Source organism: Oreochromis niloticus, linkage group LG1, assembly GCF_001858045.2.
Source record: "Oreochromis niloticus isolate F11D_XX linkage group LG1, O_niloticus_UMD_NMBU, whole genome shotgun sequence".
Lineage (NCBI taxonomy): Eukaryota > Metazoa > Chordata > Actinopteri > Cichliformes > Cichlidae > Oreochromis > Oreochromis niloticus.
The window spans coordinates 17,993,837-18,020,120 of record NC_031965.2 but is presented as its reverse complement, the minus strand read 5'-3'; the positions used below and the strand labels follow the sequence as shown (position 1 = coordinate 18,020,120).

The following is a 26,284-nucleotide window of genomic DNA, read 5'->3' as shown; positions in this document are numbered from 1 at the left end:
AGTAAACCGATGAAGGTTTTGTCAGGTTTATCTTTGGCTGGAGGGCTGCAACAAAATCATAGGCGCTTCCTTATTGAAATTTAAAGTTGTTATGTAAACAGCTAATAACAAATCTATAAATATATGTTTTAAGACCTTCTGCTGATGATTCCAATCTTCCTGAGGTTATCTTGATGCAAGAAAAAGATCAATATTGGTTTTGAAGCTTCAGTGTAAGCTTTTTGGCTGCCTTCGTGTTTTGTGTTTTTTTTAAAGCCGTAAGTTACCATGTTTGGATGAGAAGGTGGATTGCTAAGTGTTCAGCTAACTAGCTGGCTTGGTTGGCAGCTCTATGCATAAACTGCACAGATGTGATCCACCTGCTAATTGGTGCTAAGGTAACAGGTTTGTAAAATAGAGGAACTTTGACTCACCACAAATGAAGCACAGATTTCTTGGATGTCTGTACCACATAGAAAGCGATAATATAAGTTCGGCAAATCTTTATAGTGAACCAAAAGCACATTCACTTACATGAGGTATAAAATAATTTACTCCACTCTGAGTTTTTATGAGTTAGGGGCTGCCATCCACAGACATAAAATTCTTTTATTGATTGATTTTTTTTTTTATTGTGTGCCAGGCTTTAAAATGTGCTTTTTAATCCCATTAAGTTGGGCATTTGAACATGGTAGTCCTCTTAGAACCAGCCTAGTGGGAGGTAGAGGAACAGCAGTTTTGGGGACTTTTGGTTTCATTTTTGAGGTCTGAAGGTAACTTCTTGATCAATCTTTGTCAGTCCCCATAGACCGCTATGTTATAGTGTTAAATGCTAAATTAATTCAGACACCTGTTTGTTGGTGTACACCTGTCCAGGCTGCACTCACTCTCAAAGTGGACCTCTCCAGCAGGTTTGTGTTGTTAGTGCCTTTTGTTGCATTTTTCGCACTGATGTCTGACAAACATTTTTGCTTGCTGTGTGGCACAGCTTGTGAAAAAAGTGCTAAAGTTTTGTTGAGTGAAATTGTAGCACCTTTTTTGCCTGTGACCTCAGCTCTAATTCATAGATGAGTGTCAGTGTGTTGTAATTGTATAGCCAATGAATGCAGCTTGCTAACCAGCTAGCTAGCGTTAATTGGTACCATAACACTTTAGCCTCTTGAGAGCTTGTTTCTGCTCCTGAATTGAAAAAAAAATGCAATGCAAATTGCCAGACAGATCAATATGTCAAAAGTTTTTTCAAGTTAGAAAATTAAATTAAATGTAATTTTAAGATAGTTACCTGAAAATTTGGTAAAATGGTAATGCTGAGTCCGAAACCCAATGGATGACATCATGGTGACTATGTTCCTCTTTTAAGCTACATACTGTTTATGCCTGTGTCATGTACTTCCGCGCATAGCTTATGCTATAAACTGAACCCCATTTTAACGTTGACCCGCAACCTTCTACATAACCTGATGCGCACCTCCCGAGAAATGTAACTACACGTCAGGTCAACACGGACGCAACGACTTTAATGGCATGGAAGGTTGAAGTGTACGGATAAAAGGAGTTTCTGGTTACTATGCAAGTTAGGACGTAGCTTTCCTGCAGAAGTCTAAATCAAGCTTTACAGTATTTTGACTTACAGTAATTTGATTGAATCGGTGCATTTGCAATGAGAAATGTGGTTACACGCAGTCATAAAAGTAAGAATTTGTGTGTGGAAGATGTTGTTAACCACATTAAAGAAGGCTCTGTGCTTAAGTAGAACAAAAATCTTCATTAATACTACTAACCAATATATTTGCCTACTATTTTATGTCAAAATGGCTGCTATGAAATTGTTTTTTAGTTGCCATTTTGGCTATGTGGAGCCATATCTTAAGGTTCAGAGAGTAGAATGATGTGTAGTCATTTATACCAATGCTAGCTAATATTTTTAATATTACAGTGTGATGTGGTGTTGGTGTTGCATTGTTGAGATTTTGTGTTGTCAGAGGCTCTAAAATTTTCATTTTTTTCCCCCCTTTGTTTGTTTACATAGCATTAATTTAACACAAAGTCTGGGAGCTGATCCAGAATATTGCCACACAATACACATGTAACCCAAAACCTATTGAGCCTATTAAGCAAACTACATTAATCCAAGCAAATGTGCACTTACTGAGTTGCTCTTACTAACTTGTTCTCACTACTAACCCTTGATAATGCTTTGGCAAGACCCATGGCATCACATTTTAACCCCATTTGGGTAGATGGAAGACTGTTGTGGTTAACAATGAAAAAACTGTGAAATTTAACCAATATCATGACCTCTTCCTAAACCTAACCAAACGGTTTTATTGTGTAAACTTAACCAAGCATAAATGACAGCAATGACAGATCAGCATTCTGGAAATCAGTGAAAGCTTTGAAGACCATGCTGTTTATATTTTTATTTATTTGGAAGCATGAGTTTATTGTGAAGAAAAGTAAAATTTAACAATCAAATTTTTCTTTACAGTTGCCTGCAGATCACAAAAACCTTAGTCCTCACATCCTGCATTAAACCTTTCTAATGGCCGTTATGGCAGTGGATGAACAAAATGAACTGCTCATCTGAAACTACCCTCCTCTTCTAAATGAAAATATACTACAAAATACTAAAGAATATCACCATTTTAAAATCATATAAAGCTCCACTTTTAAATAGAGATGCTGTTGGGACGGTTGTGTATGCACAGGTTGTGTATAAATGGGACTTAAGCATGAAATTTATGACAGGAGTTATTGTGTACCATCATTTACAGCCTTTGCATACCTTCATATTGCTATGGTTGCTCCAAGTGGATCAGCTTTACCCTGTTCACCTTAATGGTGGTGTGATGTGGTATTTATGTATATGGAAATGTTGTTGTCCGCTTTCTTTAGTTAGCTATTTTCCAGATATTTGAAGGCTGTGTTGCTTTGGGGTGTTTGTGGTGTTTCTCAAGCTCTGTCTGGATTGTTTTTGTAGTTGTTACATGTGGACATGAATGCCAAAACCTGAAGCTTCCCAGAGTAATAGTTAATTGTACTGAGGTGATCAGGACTATTTAGTATAGCCGACCCTAGATTTAATAGCACAATGGGTGAAGTGTCACTCATGCTTTATAGGCTTCTTCACTGTCAAAAACTGTTCTCCAACTGACCCAAAGTTTTAGAAAAATGTTATCGTTGGACTTAGCATTTGACCAATTAAGGTGACATTTCTGAATTAAATGGCACTAGCAGCAATCATAAAGTTAAATTCATGATCATGTTTCCATGAAAGTGTAATGCCAGCCTTATCCACACCCTTTCAAATGAAGTGTTACCATGGATATAATTCTAGCTGTATGTGGGCTGGATTTCTGCAGACAGAGGTTAATTAAATTTTCTCCTGTCTACCTTCGCCTTTAATTTAAAAAAAAAAAAAAATTGCATCTGCTTTGTAGAGATGAAAAATTCTTACTTAAAACCACCCCGCCATGTCTCCTCCCACTTTCTGCACGTTCCTCCCTCAAATGCATGTTAGGTCTGAGAGGCGTACTTCACTGCTGACACACACAGGGCTTCTCTGTCAGTTGACAGGAAGCTGCACTTCCAGGCCAAAGCGCCTGTTTGATAAATAACACGCGTGTCTCCGGGCGCACAATGTATCTCAAAGACTCTAAATGTGGCCCTCAGTCTTTGTCTCTCTGACACACATATTGCACAAAGCCACACACACACTCATGCTTCTGCACTCTTTCATGCATACTGTACACAAAAGCACTAGGTCTCTCTTTCTTACCCTTTCTTTCTCTCTCTTTGCTGATTAGAAAACAATATCCAGCTTATGACTGCAAGTTAGGCAGACACCCACACTCATTTGCAGTGAAAGGCAAATGACCCTGATGATGAGTCATTGCATTCACTCAGAATTCTTTTTATTCAACACACTGAAGTGAAATCTCTTAAGGCAGAGTTAAACACTGGTCCTTGCCATTATTTCTCCGAGTGAGCTCAGCTGTACTTTTGTGTTTTTCTCAAATATATATACATGAGTAAAGGTCAACTAGAAATAGTACATAACATCTTTAAATTTCAGTGCATTTTTTCCAACCATACACACACACACACACACACACACACACACATCTTATCTTTGTAAAATCATTAATCAGTGTTCCTCTAAAATGATTTTCCTTTCTTTGTAATGAAAGGAATCAGGAATTAGTTCTTTTTATTGCATGTACAATGAAAAGAAAACTGCAAAGGCTTTGCTGGGAACGCTCAATAATTAAAGCAAATGTACTATTAGATTCAATTAAAGATTTAAAAATCACATTTTTTTTAGTAAATAAAGTACTGTGCAAAGATCTCAAGTCACTCCTCATTTCTTTATGTTTTCCTAGGAAAATTGGAAATAGTTGGAGTGAAAATGTGCAAATGTGCATGAGAACACTGTATGATACGTGTAATTCTAACAAGCTTTAAAGTCAATATTTGGTATGACCACATTTATTCTTATTCTGAACTCTCTCTCTCAAATATTCAAATCTCTTCTTTAGATGTTGGCTGCATTTTGTTCTGTATATCAAGATGATCCCACACAGTCTAAATAATGTTGTGATCTGTGCACTGAGGAGGCCAATCCATGACTGGTAGTGCACCATTGAGTGCTCTTCTAATCTATCTAGCTTTTACTGCATTGGCAGTGTGTTTGGGATCACTGTCATGCTGAAAAATTCCAGATCTTGTGTAGTTTGGCAAACCTCGGCCTTTTCTCCCTGTTTCCCTTCCTCAAGAATGACTTCTTGACAGCCATCCTTCCACTGAGACCATTTCTGATGAGGCTTCAGTAAAGAGCATCAGGATCAACTGAAGGGCCTGATGGATCTCTCATGCCCTAGATAGATTTTTTTTCAGATACTGTTCATCAGCTGTAGATTTTTAGGGTTGCCACTTCTTCTTTTAACCTCCACTTGTCCAGTTTTCTAATGACAAATGGCTCTTTGGGAATCATCTTGGTGTGCAAAAATACTATATTGTGACTGTCAAACTGTACTATCTTTTGCATTTTTTTATGGATTCAGCTGAAGAAAATTGAATAAAATGTGTGTTTTGTGATAGACTGAATGTAACAAAGTGCCTAAAGATATCATTTAAAATTGGTTCTTTGCTAAGTCTGTTATGTGTAGGCACAATGCTGGTTCATCCCTTGAGTTAGGTGTCTTTTTATGGTTGAATGATTTATAGGTCAGTGTTAACAAACCAACAAACAAAACACACACAAAAAAAATTCCTCTGAAAATGGCCAGGTACAAGAACTGGACTGAAAATGAGTGAAAAAGCAACCAGTCCAAAGAAGACCTTGAGAAAGCCTGAAGGACTAGTGCAAGAGCACTTGGAAAATTAATTAGTCTGTCTCCTTGTAAGCAAGTATAAAGAAATAAGGGGTGACTCAAGACTTTTGCACAGTACTGTAAATTTCTTTCTTTCTTTCTTGTTAGATCTTAAATTAAAGCAACGTCTTTTAGGTTCAATCAAGACACATCAGTAACATTTCTACCAAAAAGTGATTTTTCCCTTTACTGTTTTTGTTTGTTTGTTTGTTTGTTTGTTTGTTTGTTTGTTTGTTTGTTTGTGTTCTTTTTAAACTATCATCAAGGCATGAAGAGGCAACACTCATTTGATCAGTATTTTGAAATACAAAGGTTACATACAAAGGTTTTATAAACATAACTTTAGGTTAACAGTGCAGCTTCTTCTGTCCAGTTAATTATGGATTACCTGGATGATACAGGGTGGTGTAAGACGTGGGTTTTAATCCCATTTAATTGAAGCACTGTAAGGGAAAAATAACATTTAGTTCATGAAAGACTAATGAAAGCAAGACAGTGAACACAAAAGGTATAAATGATACACATGCACTCATCTCACTTCCTTCTTCTTATTTGTTAATAGCATGGAAAAGTTTTGTGAGCAATAAGAATTTATTCTGCAGGAATTTAATATCTGGCAGATGTTAGAAGAAATCAAACAAAGATTTTCTGTCAACAGTGAAATGTGTCCACGCAGTCTGACCATAGTTTGTAAATGAACCTGAGACTCATTTTTGGACATGAGGCCTGAGGGCTGCAAGTGTTATCTGGCTGCATCAAGTTTACTTTGTTTAAGAAAAGAAAGAATAGTGGAGTGTATGGGGGAGGGAGTGTAACGAGAGTAAAAGGGACTGAAAGGATTTTGATCCAGTGATATTATATATCTGTCCTGGTCAAGGGCACACAAAAGCACACAGCAAACCACCAGAGAGCAAAGCATGTCATCTGAATAGTATGTCTTCTTTGCGGTGTTGTACATCCAAAGGCTTTGTGCGCCTGAATTTGGTTGGTAGAAGACACAAAGGAGGCAGTTTGTTCGCCCCTGACAAGTGTGCTTTTATTTGTGTCGGCCCTTTGATGTATAGAGAAACTTTGGCTGGGATATCCCTCTCAGACAAATGCACAAGAAATCCCACTCCTTTGTATTATCCTTAACAATTCCCTCACCAGTCACTGCAAGGCTTTTATTCCCTTTAAGACCATTATTTTAAACTTTGTGCCTACTGTCTGTCTGTCAACTGTAATGGGGTATCTTGTCTGGCTTTGGGGGATGGATGGTGGGGAGGGGGACTTTGGGCATATATGCTTAGTTGCTGTCCTGTCAGGTCAGGGTGTCAGTTTAGCTTAGCAAAACAAACTGGAGCAGGTTGGTGCTATTTTGTCCGCTTTGTCACCATTTTAAACTTTACAAATATAATATGATGTTGTGCTTATTGCAGAGATCGCACATTAAAAACAAATAAAATCTCTAGATATTCAGTATTCTTCATAAACATAGAGTTCAGTAGACAAGTAAACAGCCCATATATTCAGTATAAGCCTATTCTGGCAAGTCATGCAAGATCTTTAATTGCATGACAAGTAAACAGATCCGCTGATGAAGAGATATCACGGAAAGCTCCAGATCAGGTAGTGTCTGGGCTTTGTGGGGCAAAAGGTGTTGTGCTCAAGTGTGAGCTATAAATCTCAAATGTTCTGAAGCTCTACCTTTAGAATAACAACCTGTTTAAGTAGCTGCTGCACATGTTGCTTGATGCTTAATCAGCGAGCCGTTGGCCTTAATTTGAGCTTGATTCAAATCTGGAAATGAGTCCAGACAAGGTGAAGAGAAAGCTCACGCACTCACATCTGCAGCCGCGGCTTTTACACTGTTGTTACCGAACAGCTGGGACTTAAGTAACTCCACGCAGCCGCCCTTTGACGAGTCACTTTTGAAGCAGAGTGCAGCGTTGCTTTCCTACACAGCTTTTGTCAGTCAGTCCGGGGATTTGAACTGCCAGCCGTCCAAGTCACGAGCCTCCACCTCCTCTGCAGGCTGCTGCTGTCTTTTATAGCAGACGACCAGTAAAAGAGCTAAAAACTCTTGACCCTTCCATTCCTGGGGGCGCCCACAAGTGCTTAAGCAGATAAAGATTATATTCATCGCATAGGCATTTTAGTACGGAGGTCAGAAGAGGGCTTTTACATAAAAACAGATTGTTTTACAGAACAAATAATGCTGATGTGAGTTTAGACTGGCAGTATTGCTTATGTTGGCTTACGCTTGACTGTACTGTAAGGAACTGGTGGTTATACTGGAAACCCTAAACAATGAAAAAAAAGGTTTTCTTTTCTTGCAAGTAGAAGAGGATGCCTGTGAACTCAAAGTCGGACTCAGAAATCCATTACAAGGTCAACAGCCTGTGCCGCTTCAGTCCACCTCGCCGGTGTCCGGCTGAATCACACAAAGTGAATATCTGAGAAGACAATCTACCTCCTACTTCCTGAGTATGCGTGCAGTATTACTGTGGAATGACTTCTGTACATCTGTAACCTATAAAAATAACCACACACTTGATATTTTTATTTTATTCTGTTTTTTTGGTCACTACCGTCTTTTCCTTCCTTTTTCCGTTACATTCCAGCATGTCTGACTACATATTGGCAATCAGGGTTAAATATTAATGATCCAACCTGCCAAATCAGCCTGAACATTCACAATACTTTTAATGCAGCCACACTTATTTTACCGTCTCTCCTTTTTCTCATAGAGTTCAGAAGAGAAACCGAAGGAGCCAAGGCAGTCATGAAATGTGAACATCTGTGTCGACAAGTGTTACATGTATGCGCTGCATTGAAGGTCAGTGGCTCATACTTCCACTGTGCAGTATCTGGCTGATCATAAAGGGGCTACCATTTGCAGGGTTGCCTTGCATGCAAAATTTCAGGTCACGACCACTGGGAGCCAATAATGCCTTTGGCTAAGCAACAAGATGCAAATATATCTATTCAAATTCGCACCACTCCATACACATTCAGGGCTTACGCAAACACACACACACACAATCTCATCTCAGTGCAACGAGCCCTCGTTTGAGCCATGAATAAGTCACAGTCCTGGGGCAATATTTGATCTGAGACAACTTCAGATCCATATTTCTGTGTTCACTTTTCTTGTTGACCAAGAAAGGAGACTGAGGTTACACCTTCTAGATTATTTTAGTCATTTTCATTGTGCTCACTGTAGTTCAGCAGCCTCTCAGTCCAGTGGCAGGCCCGGATTACACGTCTCACCCAGGGCAGGGATAAAGATAACAGTAGACAGGCAGCACCCTCCACTCCAGGCTGTTGAGCAGACGGAAGTTAGTCAGAGTTAAGACATCAGTGTACTTCTATGTCACACTCGGTGCTCCAGATTCCCCCTCCGCCTCCTCCTCCCCGAAGCCCTAAAGGCAGAGTTTACACAGTCACCTGGTGTTTAACTGGTCACAAGAAGATGGATGACAGTGTAGGCAGCAAAGGTAGATAGAAACCCCCTCAATGTCACAGCAGCTCATTCGGTTCAATTTCGGCCCCTGCTTAGCCACTGGGGCAACCCAGATATCATTCATTCTGACACTGTCCATCACACTATACATAGACCAGCGAAATTAGCACAAACGCAACGCTCGCTATCAGTGTGAAGTATGGTGGCAGTAGGGGCGATTATTTACGGGCTCCATTACTTTCTGAAGACCTGAGCTCTGAGTCATCGACCGAGCCTGATAATTAATTCCACGCGCTACAGAAATATTATGAAGCTGCACTACAGAATGACAGATGTACAGCATGAAGCACATTGTCAACAGGGTGACTGTATTAAGCTATTTTGACTGCTTCGTTATGAGATTCTGCGTTCCTGTAAAACAAATCCGTAGTTTTCATTTTTAATACTTGGCACTTTATTTTCCACAAGTTGCATTTTGTTTTCGGTAAACAGAGGAGACAGGAGATCCGGCGGTTTGATGTACTCATGTGTAATCAGACTATTTGTTGTTTTCTGTCTGCTCTTTGTTTGTCCCAGAGCTCAACTTCCTGTAGATACAAGAGGTAGCGATACACTGGGATCTGACAGTAAGAGATAACCTGCCATCAGCGGGCCGTCTATTTTTAACAGCAGGTACTAGTAACGCATGACGTGGGGCTCTTGTTATCAATATTTATGGGACAAAGATTAAGACAGAGTAATGATACACACAGCCCTGACTGGATCCATCCTCGCTTAATAGTTGTCATTACGGCAAGGGGGAGGAGGAAAGTGCTTATAGACTCAAAATTTTTAGGCTGGCACCCTGCGTTTTAGTAATGATTCAGAGACCACAATGGGCCCCAATTGTGATTAACAGATGTCAACAGGGGGGTATGATGACTGCAATGTTAAAATGGCTTTAACAATACTTTTTTTTCCCCCTTTCTTTCTTTTTGGTGATGAATTTTTCTACAGTTGTCATTTGAGGAGGTGGAGCTGAGAGTCATTTTCAGGCATTCACGAGCAGATTGTTGGAAGCTCCTTGGGAAAAAGGTTGGAAGAAATCTCACATACAGTTACATCTTAAAGGCTGCGTGCAGCTCGGGAGGTAAAAAGACAGGTTTACAAAATTATGGAGCAATAACGACAACAACAAGTGGAAATGAGCCAATCACAAAAGAGATACCGCGAATACTTCTGCTATTATTGTGACATCCTACCTGCCTGTATCCGATTAACACCAACACCTGTACCTCCTAACAGACTTCAAAAAGGCCGGAACAGTCGCATTCGTCCCCCATGTTTATCCCAAGGTGCAGCCCGTTGGCCACACATTTTAATAACACTCCCTCTGCCAAAATATATTTCACTCAAACTCTTATAAGTTCCAAGAGTAAGCTCAAAAGAGGTGAAGTATCTTGGCAGACCATAGAGCAAAATGCCATGCAGTCATATGCAGCCCAGGGGATGAAGTGATTGATCTATGACCTCGGACTCGGATAAGATATTGTGCTGAAGAGTGCGGGGGAGGGCACGGATAGTGGAAAAGGGACGAGCATGAGTCAGTAACAGAGTCTGCGAAAAGCTGTGGGAGCAGAAGAAGTGTTAACAACATCACAAGTAGGAGCAAGTCAAGTTACCACGTCAGGAAGCAAAAAGGCCTGAGAGTAGAATGATGGTAGAAGCCTGCGAGGTGATAGAGACACATACATCCTAATCATTTAATCATGTAAGGTGAAAAAAAAAAAGAGGGGGAATTGTTCGTGCTGTCCTCACCCGGGCTGATATGTGTTACCTCTCTCTTCATGTCACTGCCTTTTATTAGTCGCCTGTAATGAGTAGCCCCCTGTGTGAAAAGCCTGCGAGGACCGAGTTCAAGGATAATAAGCTATGTGTGGCTCTTAAGTTCAGCACTGTTTGCCTGTTTGGTACACGGAGAGCCACATCTTTCTAGCCCAGTAATAATTATGATTAAACACACGTATATATGTTTTTTATTTTTATCTGATTATGCCATCTTGTGTCTTTGAGGCAGAAATGTATTGACACAAACTGCAAAAAAAAAAATTCTCTTTTTTGTTTTGTTTGTTTGTTTGTTTGTTTGTTTTTGGCCACTGCCTCTACAAGCAGGCTGACACAGTAGCTACATGCGTAGTCAGACCAGATTAGAATCAGCTGCGCTCGCCAAGAAAAGACTTTTTGAATGTGTCAGAAGTTTTGGTACAATATTGACAAGTGCCACTGACAACAGAGAAATGTGACTTCAGGTTCAATATTCAAATCAGTGCGTATATTGGCACATGTACCCCCCAACGTGAAGGCAAACAGCAGTATCAGGGCAGCAGGTGTGGGTGGGATGGCATCCAGGTACCTGAAACACTTTGATGAGCAGCTTTTTGGGGGGTAAATTTAATGTTTTTGTTGTTTGTTTCGAGACAAAAGTCCAAGGATTTGTCAGATTGGTGCTATTGTCTCTTTTTTTTCTTTTCTTTTTTCTTTTTTGCAGAAGCACGCCTACAGGTTCCAATAACGCGCCACCCATGCAGCGTTATTTCCATAAGCTATGACCAAAAAAAAAAGACGAAAAAAAAAAAAGATCATACCACAGAATGACACTTTTCTTACACACGCACTCAGAAAGTTTGGGATGTTGGCAAAGAGTCAGGCAAATATCACCTATTACTCATGTTACTTAGTACATTTGGGGCTTCACTTGCAAGCACGGCGCTTCGTCACTGCATAACAATCAGATGGCTGAGTGTTGGCAGTGCAACTGATGGAATTTTACTGAAAACAGATTTCGCCTTTGAACTTCCAGATATTCCTGATCGAAAAGTATCATCCGTGACTTCACGCACTGTGGTCGCTTCTCTCGGTGTAATAACGCTACCGGAGGACGTGGATTAACTTTTTTAACATTTATTTCTGTCCTGAAGGGGGGGGAAACGCAGCACTTCAGCAGAGTTTGACAGAGTAAGTATAAATATATATGTGTAAATATATATATATATATGAGAGAGACGGAGTGTGGTCCAGCAGAAAAGGGGGAAAAAGAAGGAAAGGGAGGAAGAAAAGGCGGAGGGGGGTTTCTTTTTGAGCAGCAACAAGTTCCTCTAGAACTTGACAGGCAGACACCGGGGCGCTGTAAATGTCTATTTGTTTTGTGAGGGAAAAAAAAGAAAGAAAGAAAAAAACCCCGCAGCGCATCGCCCGTAAGAACAATCTAAATGACCAGTTGTGCGTATGCGTAATAGGCCCATGGCCCTTCGCCAAAGAGGGAGTTAACAGTCTATTACACAAACACGTGAATCGAGATACGTCTCAGAAGTTTTATGCCTCTTTCGTTGTTCCTCGATGCGGATTTAAAGATTTGAGGCGGTGAACGAGGCGATCAGTCAGGAGCGAGTGCCCCCCATAAACTTGTATTGCCGTCGCTTATTTCAATCACGTAAGACCCCCTAATGGCGTTGTCCTGGCGAGGGTGTTACGTATATCTGTACAAGCTTTTCTGACAAGCCAGCCTTGTTGATATTTGTCTTTACTGTAGAGCCACCAAGGTGTTGCCTAACAGAGTTTAAGCACGCCGATATTTCAAAGGGTTATTAGATTCATAAGTCAGCGAAGTGGTGGGCGATCTACTGAGCACAGCAGAAGTTCTCATATGATGACTTCAAACAAGACACATTACCTACCAGCATCTGTTGGAGTGAGTGGATATTAAGACACTTCTATCTCCAGGACAGCGTAGGGGAAAATGGTAAGTAGCAATGGAAACACACAGCATATAAGGAATGATTACCAGCAAATAGTCGTGCTTGCTGTTTAGTCTGGCAACGCATTGCTGGAAGGGTTGGACTCTACTTGAGAAACTCAGTATCGAGACCCATGTCTGATGAGGCTGATGTTGACAAAGCCTGTGTGAGAAAGGATTGTGTGGCATTTCTCTGCTCAGGATATGCCGGTACAGTGAGAGGGGTAAGGAAATATTACATTGTGTCTGCGCGCTGTGTGTGGATGTGATGTGGGCTGCACAGGCTGTCTTGGAGGGCTGAGTGCTGGCAGAGAAGGGTTTATATTTTATGCATGCATTTATGTTGCCTTTTGAGAGCGGTGCCCATGCTTGTTTAAATAACATAAGCAACATGTGCCACTTGGCTGTCACACTTGTCATAAGCATGACATTGGGAACAATGGGGCACAGTATCAGCGCTGCCGGTTGCAATTTGGCGTGAGAGTGTAGCCTTTCTGTGGCGAGCGAACTGAGCCGGCGTTTGTGGTGTATAGGTGCTGTTTATCTGGGAGGAAATGTCCGACCAAAATGTGATCAAATATTAAGAGGACTGGTTTGGCAAGGGGTGGGAAAATACACGTGACAAGACGCGAGGAAGCAAGCGGAGTAGGGGGGTGAAAAAAAGAGCTGTTTAAAGTGGCCACTCAAAAAAAAGTATATAGCTATTTTCTTGGCCCCTCATAGTTACCCTGGCTGTGTTATGCTTTCAGCACGTTGGACAGAGGCACCGGAGTCGTGCATGGACTAAAACGCCGAGTGGACGCCAACTCTCTTTCTCTCTTTTCCCAGCCCCCCTTTGCCAAACCTGGGATTGTTTTTTCAACTTTTGGTAAGCTTATTCTGAAGGAGCCTGTGGTCTGTAAACGGAAAATAAACCGGATTCTAAAAAGAAAGAGAGGGAGAGAGCAAGAGAGAGAGAGAGAGAGAGAGAGAAAACATTTTAAAAAGGGGGGGGAAAGAAAAGCGCTTGCCATTAAAAGAGCTCGTGCTTCAGATGTCTTTTTTTGGGTGTTTTTTTTCTCTTTTTTTTCTTTTTTTTTGTAGAGCACTGTGAAAGTTGAAATGTTAGGGCGTCTGGTCTTTTGCACATCACATTCTCGGTACCTATAAGCCCCCCCACACTGCGTTAAACTTTGGGACATGCAAGTCTTGGTCGCGGAGATCTAACCACGCACATAGTGGTTGTCAGCCCTTATAAAGGTAAGAGCACAATCCATTGTTTTTTTGTGTCAATCCTTTCTTCCTGTCGGCTTTTTTTCACGAGGCTTCGGCTGGCTTTTTCCGAAATGAACTTAAAACTACAGCATGCAGCCCTTCGTCTTTTGCAGTGTGTTCATTGTGGACATGAATGACCGAAATAACTCCGAAATGAAGCACGATCCAGGTGACCAAGACCCCGCGGAGCTTATCTTTCTTTCTTAAAAAAAAAAAACAATCCTGAACTTATTGTTATTTTTTAAGCTTTTTTTCTTTTTTAAATAAATTATAGGTGCGTGCACATTCATGCGGGGAGCTTTGTGAAGCGTTTTTTGGAGTTTCCGAACACTGCCTGCTGCAACACAATTTGCGTAATCGTTGCGTTGTGCCTAATCATGCTCCCAATATGGGACTTAAGACGCTGCAGTGATACTTTCAGCACGAACTGGAGTACTGATGCTCGTGCACATCATAAAATATCTACCTATCTGTCTATCTGTGCTTATTTTTGTTGTTTGGTCTGCTGCATTCATGTTTTGTCTTGATGTCAAACCCTCCGGATTTTGTTATCGACCAAAAATAGCCCTACTCTTTAGCCCCCCCGCCAGCACCCCCCCTTTCCCTCCATAGCCCCCCTCCCGTCATCGCCATCAAATCACTTGTGTTTTTACTACGACCGCTCCACGGTTTCATTCATAAGGTGCTTTTCACTTCACCTGCTACCCTACCCCCCTCCTCCTCCCCTCCTCCTCCTCTTTGTCCGTACACGGCTCTGTGTCGACCTGTCAGACTGCAGGCTACGAATGAATAAAAATATTAGTGATGATAAAAAATAAATAAAGCCTTATTTTAAGAAAAAAAGCGGAGGGCGGTGGGGGTAGAATAAATAATTCCTCGCCCCTTTTATTCCTCGTGTGATTTGCTGCCAAAGCGAGGCTCATTTACTGTGTACAAATTGTTCGCTTTATTCTTGTGTGAAATTACAATAAAGATGGGCGTGGTCAAAGTCCATCCTCTGACAGATGTTATGGCTGAACGTTATGGTGAGAGATAAGATGGCTTGAGAGGAAATTGTTCGGGAAGCATTGCTTCTTTCTTTCTTTTTCTTTCTTTCTTTCTTGCTTGCTTTCTTTTCTTCTTCTTCTTCTTTTTGTGCAATTTAAAATTAAAGCAAGCAGAATCACTCATCTCGTCTGTTCGATATAGATGATCATCACCCAAAACTGCCCTGAGATTTTATTTCTGTGCCCTCCTGAAGGACTTGTAGCCTTAAAAAATTCGTCTCACACCGATGCAGAAGCAGTGGATATTGTCTACCCCCCCCCTCCCAGGCTATCTCACTCACTCCCTCTCCTCCCCCCCTTTGGTCAAAGATTTAAGATTTCTGATCCAAGTCGAAGCAATTGCATGGCAAAACAACAGCATGGGAAGAGAAAAGCCCCAACGCCCACTGGCAGTCCTGTTTTAATCAAGACTCCTCGTGCAGGGGGCTGCGATTTCAAATAAATACTTCCAATATGAAAGTATCCAGTAAATCCCTAATTACATTTGAATTATGGGACTCCCCCCCTCCTCCTTTTTTCTTCTTCTTCTGCTGGCGTTTTCCGTAATTTTAACCCAGCAATGTAATGCGCCCAGATCGGTTTCCGCATATTATGACCTATTACTCCTCATTTTATGAGACGCTGAAACCCAAATAGATCACATTACTTATTAGGCTAACCCGACATTCATAAAAATGCTCCTTTAATAAAGGCAGCGACGCGACTTTAATAGCCACATTCCAGGCATCAGTGCCACAAAACCCGCTGATTGCACAAATTACGACCAATCATTAATTTGCCGAACGAAACGAAAGGAAGGGTTCATTGTATGACAGATCGGGGGAATTGTGACAGTTTAAAGAAATCTTTGGCCTTATTTTTTTTAATTCACAGATGCTATCATTGTCTCACCTTTTTTCTTTTCTTTTCTACCGCACCATCTTTTTTCCCCTCCGATTGCACTGTTTATAAACGTAAGCATTTTCTTCTGTTTCTATTTTCTGGCCGTGGCTTTATTTTTATTTTTATTTTTATTTTCTAATTTATTTATGGTTTTTTTTCCACCGAGACGTGGGATTAGATGGTGTGGGCGTGGGCGTGTTGGGTGGAGGAGGAGGGATGAGCGGAGGCGGGTTAGGAGGGGTCTGTGGGGTGGCACGACACACTTTGTATGTATGAAGGTTTTTTTATAGCACTTTTCTGCAATGTACGTCAGCGGATCAGTCCATAAATGGGGCTGCGCGTGTTTGTGTGCGGGCGTGCGCCTGCGTGCGCTCGCGCCTGTGTGCGTGCGTCTCCGCGTGTGTTATCTTTACCGAGAATCTCCCCTCTCTCTCTCTGCACTCTCAGCTCTGCAGAGTTGGGGTGGGCGTCAAAAACAAACCTGATGGTAGGTTTCTTTGCAAAAAAAAAAAATCCGATGAAATTCTTTCGGATGGGCCTTTTTTAAATTAAACGAAAAAAAGAAAAGAAAGAGAAACGCCCTGGGTGGAAATAAAGATAGCATTATTAACATGCTAGATTGTCTCGTGCAGCTACTATTTTTTTCTCCATCATGTAATTGTTGGTCTTTGTGTGTCGAGTTTTTTCTTTTTCTTTTTTCTTTTTTTTTTTTTTTACCCCGACGCGATTAATTCTGCACTTTGTGGAAAAAATCCGGATTTAAATGCCATTTTCCTTATATAGACATGGGCGACGTTTGTCCCCCAGTAAAACTCGGATTTCGGATTTTTTCCACCCCCACCCCCCGCTTTCATTCATGAAATGCAATCGCTTGATGTCTGATATAAATTATAAATAGGCTATTGATTATTATTTTTCTTTTATTGGGGGCGGGGGGTATAGATGGCGGAAATCTGGGCTCCGCAGAGAGGCGGACGTCACGATATATTTAGATTGAAAATTAATCATCTTAATCATTATGAAAATGTAGGCTACATCGCCCGCCGCCACCGTCGCTGTCCCCGCTGCTGCTCATGCTTTAGTCACCACATCATCATCATCTTCATCACTGGCACCTTCATCCAATTAAGAGGCTTGTTTAAACAAGTTCTGGCAGGAGGCGAAGCCTTGAACCTTTATTCCGAACATTTAATTACCAGTTATTCGTCATTCAGCGGCGTGACTGTGGTTTCGCAGCGATGAAGCCCACGATGAGTTATTAATACACAGTTGGGATATTCTTACTGTAAAGACATCTTATATGACGGACCACTGCGGGACAACAAGGATGCATGATGCGGCGTGACAGGAAATGCTCGACGATTCCGGCAAACCATTCACGTGTGTCTCCCGGCAGTATGTGAACATGCAGCACATCAGTGATTTCAGACAACTTCCAGAAGCCATCAAAACAGCTTTTTTTTTAATGCTGTTTCCTGAGTGCCAGTTAGACGGAAAGTGAGCCGGCTTTGGCCCGTAAGGTTGATTTAAAGTATCTAATTTCAGGCCTTTATTCTGAAAATTGTGTTTTTGCTTCCATATGGTGGCAGGATATTGCTCTATAGCAAATCAAAGGCAGGGTTTTAATTTTGTGCATCCTCTCTTTCATAGCATTTTTTTTTTTTTAAATTCTGCTTTCTTTTTTAAAATAGAAAATATTTTATTATTAGCAGTGAAGCAAACATTAGTGATGGAGGAGGGTGATGTTGGGGGGCAGAAGACAAGAAAACAGACAGACAGAGGCTTCACAGGCTATGGAGTGACTTGCAGTCTGCCACTATAGAAATAATGTATCAGCTGAATGAGGGTGTGGTAAGGAGGAGTCTATAGGCCATATATGATGCTTAGAAGCCCAGCCTGCTGTCTGCTTCATGATTACATTAAAGGTTATTGTCATCACAGGAGGGATGACATTAACTCCTCACACCAGCATCTGATTATTTCTTTTTCAAAAAAGGCCCTGCACTGACTTTAGAGTTTTCACTCAGCTCACTCCTCGTCTCCTTTGACGTCACACAACCTCCATCCAAAGAAATGTTTTCTCAGTTGCCTCCTTGAGGAGCAATGCAATTTCCCTTTGATCAAAATACCCCCATCGCCTCGCTTTATCCCCGGTGAAAATGACATTTCGCAAAAGTCATTTCACCCGTGTTACATGGTCCCCTTCTCTCATGCAAGGAGGCATAATTCTACTTGTTAAGTGAAGCTTCCGGCAGTGCGGACCTGTCAGCGTTCGTGCTGCATTTGGCGAGAGAAGCTTTGAAAGGTTATACAAGTGGGTCGTGTTGTCAGGTCTTGTGGATGTTTCTTCTTCTTCTTCTTCTTCTTCTTCCTGCAGCACAAACAGCAAAAAGGGTCGTGAGCTGGGAAGATGTAAGAAGAGAACTACCCAACTTCTAATTCAAATTACATGTGTTCGCCTGTCATTCTGATCACTAAAGCATATGAAAAGTTGCCACACGACATCAAAAGATGGAAGAATTCATCTTCAGAGATCTCAAACCTCAACAAGATCCAATGATGGTTTAGTGGTTTTCAGATCGACCTCGTGGTTGACTTGTAGAAGGTCAACACTGTCATGCTTCAGCCTGGTCCTCAACTGGAGGAGTCAAAGGGCTTCTAATACTCCCCACTACCCCTTATTTCCTTGCAGATATTAGGCATTGTGTGGATTTCATTCAGAAATCCAGCCTTAAACACATGACTTCTCTCGATAAACCACCTTCAGTTGTGCTGTATTTGCAGAAATGAGAGAGACCATGTTGTTGTTTTTTGCTCCTCTAATGAGATGCCAAGTGATTTATTTATGAATTACTTGTTTGGAACAGCCCCCTTGTGCAGTGTGCATTTTTTTTATCCTCTTTGGAGTCATGTCGCTCAGTGATTGCTGATGCAACTCTTTGTCATCCAGAGTTTGCCCTCACCTCCTGTGAGCCTTCGGGGAGGGCTATATCTATCTTGGCATTTCCCTGGGTGTTGGAGGTGGGAGTGACTCATTAGGCAGGTGTGAGCATCCACTCCCATACAGCTACATGCCAAACATGAGCTCTCCAGCTCATAAGCTTGTGCAGGGAAGAATCATGATGGCAATATAGCCAACACATCACAATAAATCTTTGCACTGGATCGAGGCCAAGTCACAAGGATAATGAGCTTCTGTTTCTCCATTATGCTCGCTCTCATATTCATCAGAGGTGGAATTTCCAACCGTTCATCACCCATTGAAAGGTTGTGCCTCGGCTGACATCTTCACTTGAATTCTGCTTCATTAAAGAAAGTGAACCAAGGGGAGAAACAATATCAAAATCAGCCTCGCGGTCCAAGATTTCCCTGTAAATATGATGTGGTTTGCTAAGGTTAACATACTGGGAATAATAACCTGTGAAAGCTGGTTACTACACTGCAGAGCACCTTGCAGGGGAGCCATCCATCTGTTGTAGAGATGGCTCACTTTAAAAGCAAGGAGGAGAACTGCTTTCAATAAGTTCTCATCTTTACCCCCCTCCTGTGCCCGTTAGCATCCAACACTGCCATTTTACAGCAGCTAAATTATAAGATGATAATCCTACACTGGATTTGGGTTTATTCTGTGTATATAGCGTCAGAATTACAACCAAAATCTAGTTTATATAAGAAAATAAGAGGGTTCTTCATGTGTTATATCAGGGATACTAACACAAGATGGATTAAATGATGTGAAAGGGGCACGCAAATGGCTCCTTCACACAAATACTTTAGCTTTCTTTGATATGACTTGCCCAGTCTCCACACTATTTCGAGACCCGTACCAGAAAATGATTATTTTTAATTTTCCCGATGTCTAATTTTACACAAATAGGCCATCTGTAAATGGCACGCAGTGTATCACGACTTGGTGGAGACGCGCTGTTACGCAAAACCTTCTAAAAAAAATGCCACCTCTTTTAGGCTGAGTACAAAAAAAATACGGAAGAGGGGAGGCTTCCTTTCAGCTTATGGTGTGGATGCAGGCTGCGGGATATGCGGATAAACAATAATAATACATAATGCACACTGAACGCGCATTAATAGTTCCGCCTCGGGGCTTTTTAAACAGGAGTTTGGATGCGACCAGGCAGTCAGCCAGCGGCAGGTCACATGTTGCAGCGTCATTCTGTAGTAAAGTTACTGTAGTTGCAAAGAGGCTCCTCATTTCAGCTCCAGAGGTCTCTCATCTCCGTGGTGGTGCTGCGGCGGCGGCGTCTCGGCATGCGACAACTTCAGTTTCAGGCGATCTCCAAAGGAGCCGTGCAGCCATGGGAGTGCATTACCTCAGCCATGCAATTTCCACTATTAATAATTTAATCTATTTGCTCCAAAGCTGAAGAGATATCCTGAAGCTTGTCGGGAGAGAGGAGTGTTTTTTGGGGGGAAGGGGGGTCAAAAATACCGCTTAAGTAAATTACTCAGGGAGTTGTCCAAAACATCCCAGATGACACTACCGTCCTGTTGAATGGTCTGTTTTACGACTGGGCACTAAAAGGTATGTGTCTGCTTCTTTCTGATAACTTGTTTTAAGCACTTTCGCTGTGTTTGATGCTGCTAGTGGAAAAGACAGCTGGTGTGTGTGTTTGTGTTTGTGTGTGTGTGTGTAGCGTTTGGGGGGGGGGGGGGTCTAAAAGTAGCTCGATCAAGCCCGGTTATCCTGCGAACAGACAGCGCAGCAGCCCGAGAGGGCATATGTGTAACCTTATCCTCGCGTTCATTAATAAAAAACGGAGTTATTATGTTGATTGGGTTTCCAGTGGGGAGCACGAGCTCAGCAGATGTAATCTCGAGAAGAAGAAGAAGAAGAAGAAGAAGAAGGGGGGAAAAAGTCTGTGGTTACATTATTGGAGCAGCCAGTGGTACATATAGGTAGGCATTTCTCCATAGCTAGCAAAGTGGAAGCCGTCCAGTGTGCATCTGTGTGGACGTTTTTTTAAGGCAACTTTACGCGCATAAATTGCTCAATAAACTCTCTCCTCCGGCTGTTTGTCTGCATTTGTTCGTCCAAGCTTGGACCCTCCTCCTTCTCCACCTCCTCCTCTGTGAGAAAAGAGACAGAAACACTCCAGACAGTTTTTTTGTATTGTTGTTTTGTTGGAGGGAAAAAACTTTGATGAACTCATTAAGACTTTATAGGAAACCCGAGACCTAAATGCCTAGCTCGGTCGGCCAACACACACTGTTGGGGTTTTTTGGCGGTGTGTGCTCGTGTTAAAAAAAAGAAAAAACCTCACAATAATTATGGATTCAAACAAAGTGGGAGGAAACTGGCCCATATGTGGTGTGAAAATATGTGGTTCAAGAAGTAATCTCAGATTAATAGATGGTTTAATGACGAATTTTTTTGATGAACCATTCTTTCCGATGATAAAAGCAAATTGGGCTTGTAACTAAACAACATCCAACTTAACTTTATAGATGTCTTATATGACTATGCCCTGGAAAAGACAATGGTTGTCCTATCTATCTATCTATCTATCTATCTATCTATCTATCTATCTATCTATCTATCTATCTATCTATCGTATTTCATGGGGAGGAAGGAAAAACAGAGGGGAGAAAGGTGGAGAAAGGGTGGAAGAAAACGAGCTCAGACTATTTGACGGTCTCATATGCCATCTAGTGTACAAAGCTGGGCACAGCAGCGCTGTCAGTGTGCAGCCGCAGGTCTGTTGGTCATTCATGGGTTAAAATGAGGATTTCTTCGCTAAGCTTACAAGAACCTAAGCACATCAGTAAGGATTTTACCATGCTGTATGTTGCTGTTGTATCTTCTAAAGTGCCCACTGCTGCACGCAGTGTGGGAGGGAGTTAACAGCTCTTTTGGGTAGCATAAATCACTCAGCAGGTATTTGAATGCTGGGCTTTCTGTGGCAGTGGCTGGGGTTGGCCTGGCGGCCAGGTATAATCCTCAGTGATGCTCATGTATTAGTAAAACGTGCTCTGAAGCTGCATCAGATTGAAAACAGATCTCAGGAAGCAAGCTTCCACATGTGTCAGCCATTAATGCAGACAACACAATTAAGTCTAAATGCCTGTTTTTTTTTTTTTCTTTAAGTGCTGCAATGTAGTGCACAAGGGGTCCTAGGGTAGCCATTTTGATAATATTTGCTGTACTTTTCCTGCTCTCAAACTGAACATTTGGCTTTGTGTGTTATACTTATTGAGCGTGATAAAACATGTTGCCAGGTAAACTGTATTCTTGAGGAATTAAACAAAGATGGATGCCCACGAGGGAGCAGAGACAGAGGCAGAGAACAAATGTTGCCATGGGGTCGCACATTTCCATTCAAATGTGGTAACCGCACTTCAGATCTCCTCTCTTGATGTGTTTTTTTTCCCCATGCGGTGGCTTATAAGATATCACGCCTGCCGTTAGTAAAGATGTGCATAAAGTGTGCAGACATGTGCGTGGAGGCTGGGAACGTTACTGTAGTATGTAATAACACTAGCCACGCTAGTCCTTTCATGCTGTAGGGAAACTTTTCAGCGTCTGTCAGAGGAGGCATTTATCACTTTAATCCCCACCTGGCACAAAGAATAACTGCGAGGGTAAGTTACATATCCCTGCCATACAGCCGTGCTCTCAAAGCAGATGAACAGGTGGTCATCTGGAGCTAAACAGAAGACAGAGTCCGCACACTCACCTGCTGCTATTGTTCGGGGTGTTTCACGCTCCAGGCGTGCTGTCATGAATAAAGGCATGTTTGAGCAGCAGTTATTGTGGGCTTTATTTTCCCCTGTTCATGTTATTAGCTCAGTTCTCAGCATGTCATGTTTAGATGGCTGTGCATTCTTTAAACAGTCAGCTCAGAGGAAACTGCACCTTTCTCAAGCACAAGTTGCCACAAAGCTGATAACTAGAAGCTCCAAAGGAGGGGGGGGGGGGGAGTCTTATTCTTCCATATGTAATCCATCCCTTGCTTTATTATTCATTGCTCATTCTGTTAACGCTCGGGACGCTTTTTTATTAACTGTGAAATCCGCATAAAATCTTCAGACACTGGATGTTGTCACATTTAGCCTCTCACAGATATAAGCCAGAGATCCTCCGCCGGTCCCACAGCAATTAAATGATTCATTGGCTTTATCGCATTTTAACAGGATGTTGATTGAGAGCATAAGCCATATTGATTGTACTGATGGAAACAGGAAATCAGCGAGATAGAAATAAAATCATCTGTTGTTCCCGGTGTGAGGATACACGGGGGAATGGCTCTGCAATTGCACACTGTTGAGTGGCATTACCCCCAGCAACCTCTCCCCCCCTCTCCTCCACCCCACCCCTTCTCTCCATTCTCTCCCCTATGGAGACCTGGAAGAGACGTCATCTGTGGTTGTTATGCTGCGAAATGACGCTGGCACTCTCTCCACCCCCTGCTACTGCAATATTACCCCTGTGGTCTGTTACGGAAGATGCAGCACTCTTCGTCTGCACCATTTCCAGCATGAAGTTTGACGCCTAACAGTAATCAGCCCTCTGCCTTCATTTCCCTCATGTGGAAGTGGAACCATTTGAGCACGATGCTGATAATAATATCAGCCTAAATGCATCCTACACATAAAGCTCGTGACTGGCCTCGATCCCGTAAAAACCTACACGATTCTCAGTGCTGGGAAGCCTCGCAGATATCATTTTAACCACAACCTTCGCAACACCGAAGGGTTAATGAGCCATAAATGGAATTTTGTTAACAATATCCGAGTTGACAATTAGCTCTTTATTCTTGGCTTTGTCCTCGTTGTAGTTGGTGAGAGGAAAAATACCCACCCCACCACCAGCACCACCATCACCACCTCACTGCAAAACACATACAAGCCAGCCCCTCCCCATGCCCTCCCTCTAACACGCACACTCACACACTCCGGAGGAGCACGTCACTGAGCTCAGGGAATGAGTGGCTCATTAAGAAGAAGGATGTGATATTCTGAATAGAGACTGTGAGACTCCCAGCACGTCTATTTTTAGACGAGATATCTCTATGGCAGTCACCGTGGTGTCGGTTAATTGCAGCCACAGCCCCAGATACCAATTAAGAATGAAACAAATGCTTTTAAGGTGGGGTTTCGCTCCTCCCTATACTGTAAAGGTCCTTGTGTCCATTCTGTGAGTGGAGGCTGGAGCAGGGGCTCGCTCTCGCCGTGTTTTCCTGTGTCAGGCTCGGACATGCAGAGTGCAGTCAAAGCCTCGGCCAGGCTATTTTTAAATGAGCCCCTGTGGAAGGCAAGATCTAGATTTTTTTTTTCTTTTTTTAAAAAATTATGGGTGTTTTTAAATCTATGTCCTTTGGATTCATTGATTTGCTGTGAATCTTAGAGCTTCTCAGAGGTAAGGGACGCACACATGCTCAGGTAATTTTACAATATGTATGTACAGTGTTTCAGTTTGGTTTTGCATATGTTTTGAGTTGTTCTCCAGAGCCTCGATAGCAGTGCTTTGCACGGCAGGATATCACATCATTCTGTCATTCAGTTTCCTGTTAATTCATCCCGCAGTGCTCTCGCCTTCCACCTGCCGAAAACAAACAGTGTCCCTCAACAAACCCATAGTTCCCATTCATGACTACAAGGTGTAGTACCTGACCCGTCCTACAGCACAGACCAGTTTTTTTTTTCTTTTTAATAAAGTAATACTGCAGCATCAGTGTTTGCCAGCGCTGACACAAACACACTGACTCTGTTAGGAAGTGCTGTCCACACCGGAGGTTCCCGAAGTGTTAATACTGGTGATTTGTTTGTACGGTAACGTCACGGTCGCGTATTCGTAACGCGGGTTGGGGGGGCGGGCATAAATCCATCCACAAGAATTCAACAACTACAGGATGAAGTTTAAGAATGAAAATCCTCAATTTCCTTACCCAAAAGCAGGGGGGCAGCTGTGAGCTTTCAGTACAGCCAAAAAAAAGGAAAAAAAGAAAGAAAAACAGCCAATTATTCCAACAGAAAGCCATGATTGGCAGGTGTGGCCATTATAAATATACACGGCACCGTGCCTTTTTAACAGACCAGTCAAAAAGCTGTTAGGATGTTTCGACATCTATTTGTGTAATCTTATCTTTTGTAATAAGCAGCCGCTCTGATGCTCAGCACAGCTTTTGTGCATTGCTGCCAACAAATAGAGATCTAAGCCAGACCTCACATAGGAACAGAATGATTACAGTTTGCAAACAATTTGAAAACACCGATGACACAGTGCCAATATCAGTTTAATAAAAACATGTTGTGATTATTCCGAAGCTACTGGCTCCAGTTTTTTGGCTCGCAAACAAAGAGTGGAGGGTGGAAATAGGAGGAGAGGCTTACGTGGTGCATTATGGATCAAAAATAAGCTAACTTTGTTGAAGATGCTCTTTGACTGACCATCTCGTTCTCTCGCCCTCCCCCAACCCTCCTCTCTCTTCTTGTTTTCTTTCTGTGTCTCTCTCCCGTCCCTCCAGTTCCACCAGGTTAGAAGAGTGATGACCATCCTGTTCCTTACTATGGTTATTTCATACTTCAGTTGCATGAGAGCTGCGCCCCTGAGAGATGCCCCGGGCATGCGGGGCCATCGGACGGAAGGCTACTTGGGCGCTGCTGCAACGGCCGAAAGAGGCCACGGGACTCCCCAGAGCGGTGGAGGGCCAGGCCAGCGCGGGGAACTGCCCTCGCTCACAGACACATTTGAGCAAGTGATAGAGGAGTTGCTGGAGGTGGAGGGCGAGGCGGCGCAGCTGGGACAGGGGGCCGATAAGAGCCAGGGAGGTGGTGGCCCATCCTCTGTAGTCACCACGGAGGCCAAGGATGTCGATCTGTACAACTCGCGGGTGATGATCAGCAACCAAGTGCCTTTGGAGCCGCCGTTGCTCTTTCTCCTGGAGGAATACAAAAACTATCTGGATGCCGCTAATATGTCCATGAGGGTGCGGCGACACTCCGATCCCTCACGACGTGGAGAGCTCAGTGTGTGTGACAGTATTAGCCAGTGGGTGACAGCTGTGGATAAAAAGACGGCAATAGACATGTCCGGGCAGCAAGTTACCGTCATGGAAAAGGTCCCTGTCCCCAATGGCCAACTGAAGCAATACTTTTATGAGACCAAATGCAACCCCATGGGGTACACAAAGGAGGGCTGCAGAGGAATAGACAAGCGGCATTATAATTCCCAATGCAGGACAACCCAGTCCTACGTGCGAGCGCTTACCATGGATAGCAAAAAGAAGATTGGCTGGCGGTTTATAAGGATAGACACTTCATGTGTATGCACATTGACCATTAAAAGAGGGAGATAGTGTATAAAATGTATAGATTTTATTGAAGAGTTTAAAAAAGAGAATAAAGAGAAAATATCTATTTGTATATATACATAACAGGGTAAATTATTCCGTCAAATGAAAATTTTATGGACTGCATGTAAAAAAAGATGAAGTTTATACAGTAAAAGTGATACTACAGTCTATTTATTGAACATATTCATGACCTTGTAAACAATTAAAAAAAATCTGATCAGTCA

The 26,284-nt window shown here is 42.3% G+C and overlaps 1 protein-coding gene and 1 long non-coding RNA gene across 11 annotated transcripts; both read left to right on the top strand.

The window, feature by feature from the left end:
• The first annotated feature begins 765 nt into the window (after window positions 1-765).
• On the top strand, window positions 766-9,870 carry LOC112846393 (uncharacterized). 2 transcript variants are annotated; one of them, XR_003219325.1, is made up of 4 exons: window positions 766-890; window positions 8,081-8,169; window positions 9,373-9,468; window positions 9,793-9,870. It is a non-coding gene; the product is annotated as an uncharacterized LOC112846393 (long non-coding RNA). The 2 variants fall into 2 exon arrangements; XR_003219326.1 differs by lacking the exon at window positions 9,373-9,468 and having other exon boundaries at window positions 9,793-9,849.
• A 1,663-nt stretch (window positions 9,871-11,533) lies between these two features.
• bdnf (brain-derived neurotrophic factor) lies at window positions 11,534-26,284 on the top strand. Of its 9 annotated transcripts, none has more exons than XM_025905872.1 (3): window positions 11,534-11,790; window positions 13,318-13,436; window positions 25,233-26,284. In XM_025905872.1, the coding sequence occupies exon 3, from the start codon at window positions 25,254-25,256 to the stop codon at window positions 26,061-26,063; it is 810 nt and encodes a 269-aa protein (XP_025761657.1). In that variant the 5' UTR covers window positions 11,534-11,790; window positions 13,318-13,436; window positions 25,233-25,253; the 3' UTR covers window positions 26,064-26,284. The 9 variants fall into 9 exon arrangements, with proteins under 9 accessions (XP_025761657.1, XP_005466985.1, XP_005466983.1 ...); XM_005466926.4 differs by lacking the exon at window positions 11,534-11,790 and adding an exon at window positions 12,178-12,574; XM_005466928.4 differs by lacking the exon at window positions 13,318-13,436.

Excerpts from the sequence above, each read along its gene's own strand:
- bdnf (XM_005466922.3), top strand. The coding sequence starts at position 12,703 with ATGTCTGATGAGGCTGATGTTGACAAAGCCTGTGTGAGAAAGGATTGT. Across the intron at positions 12,793-25,232 it reads ATGCCGGTACAGTGAGAGGG|TTCCACCAGGTTAGAAGAGT; the intron begins GTAAGGAAATAT and ends CCGTCCCTCCAG.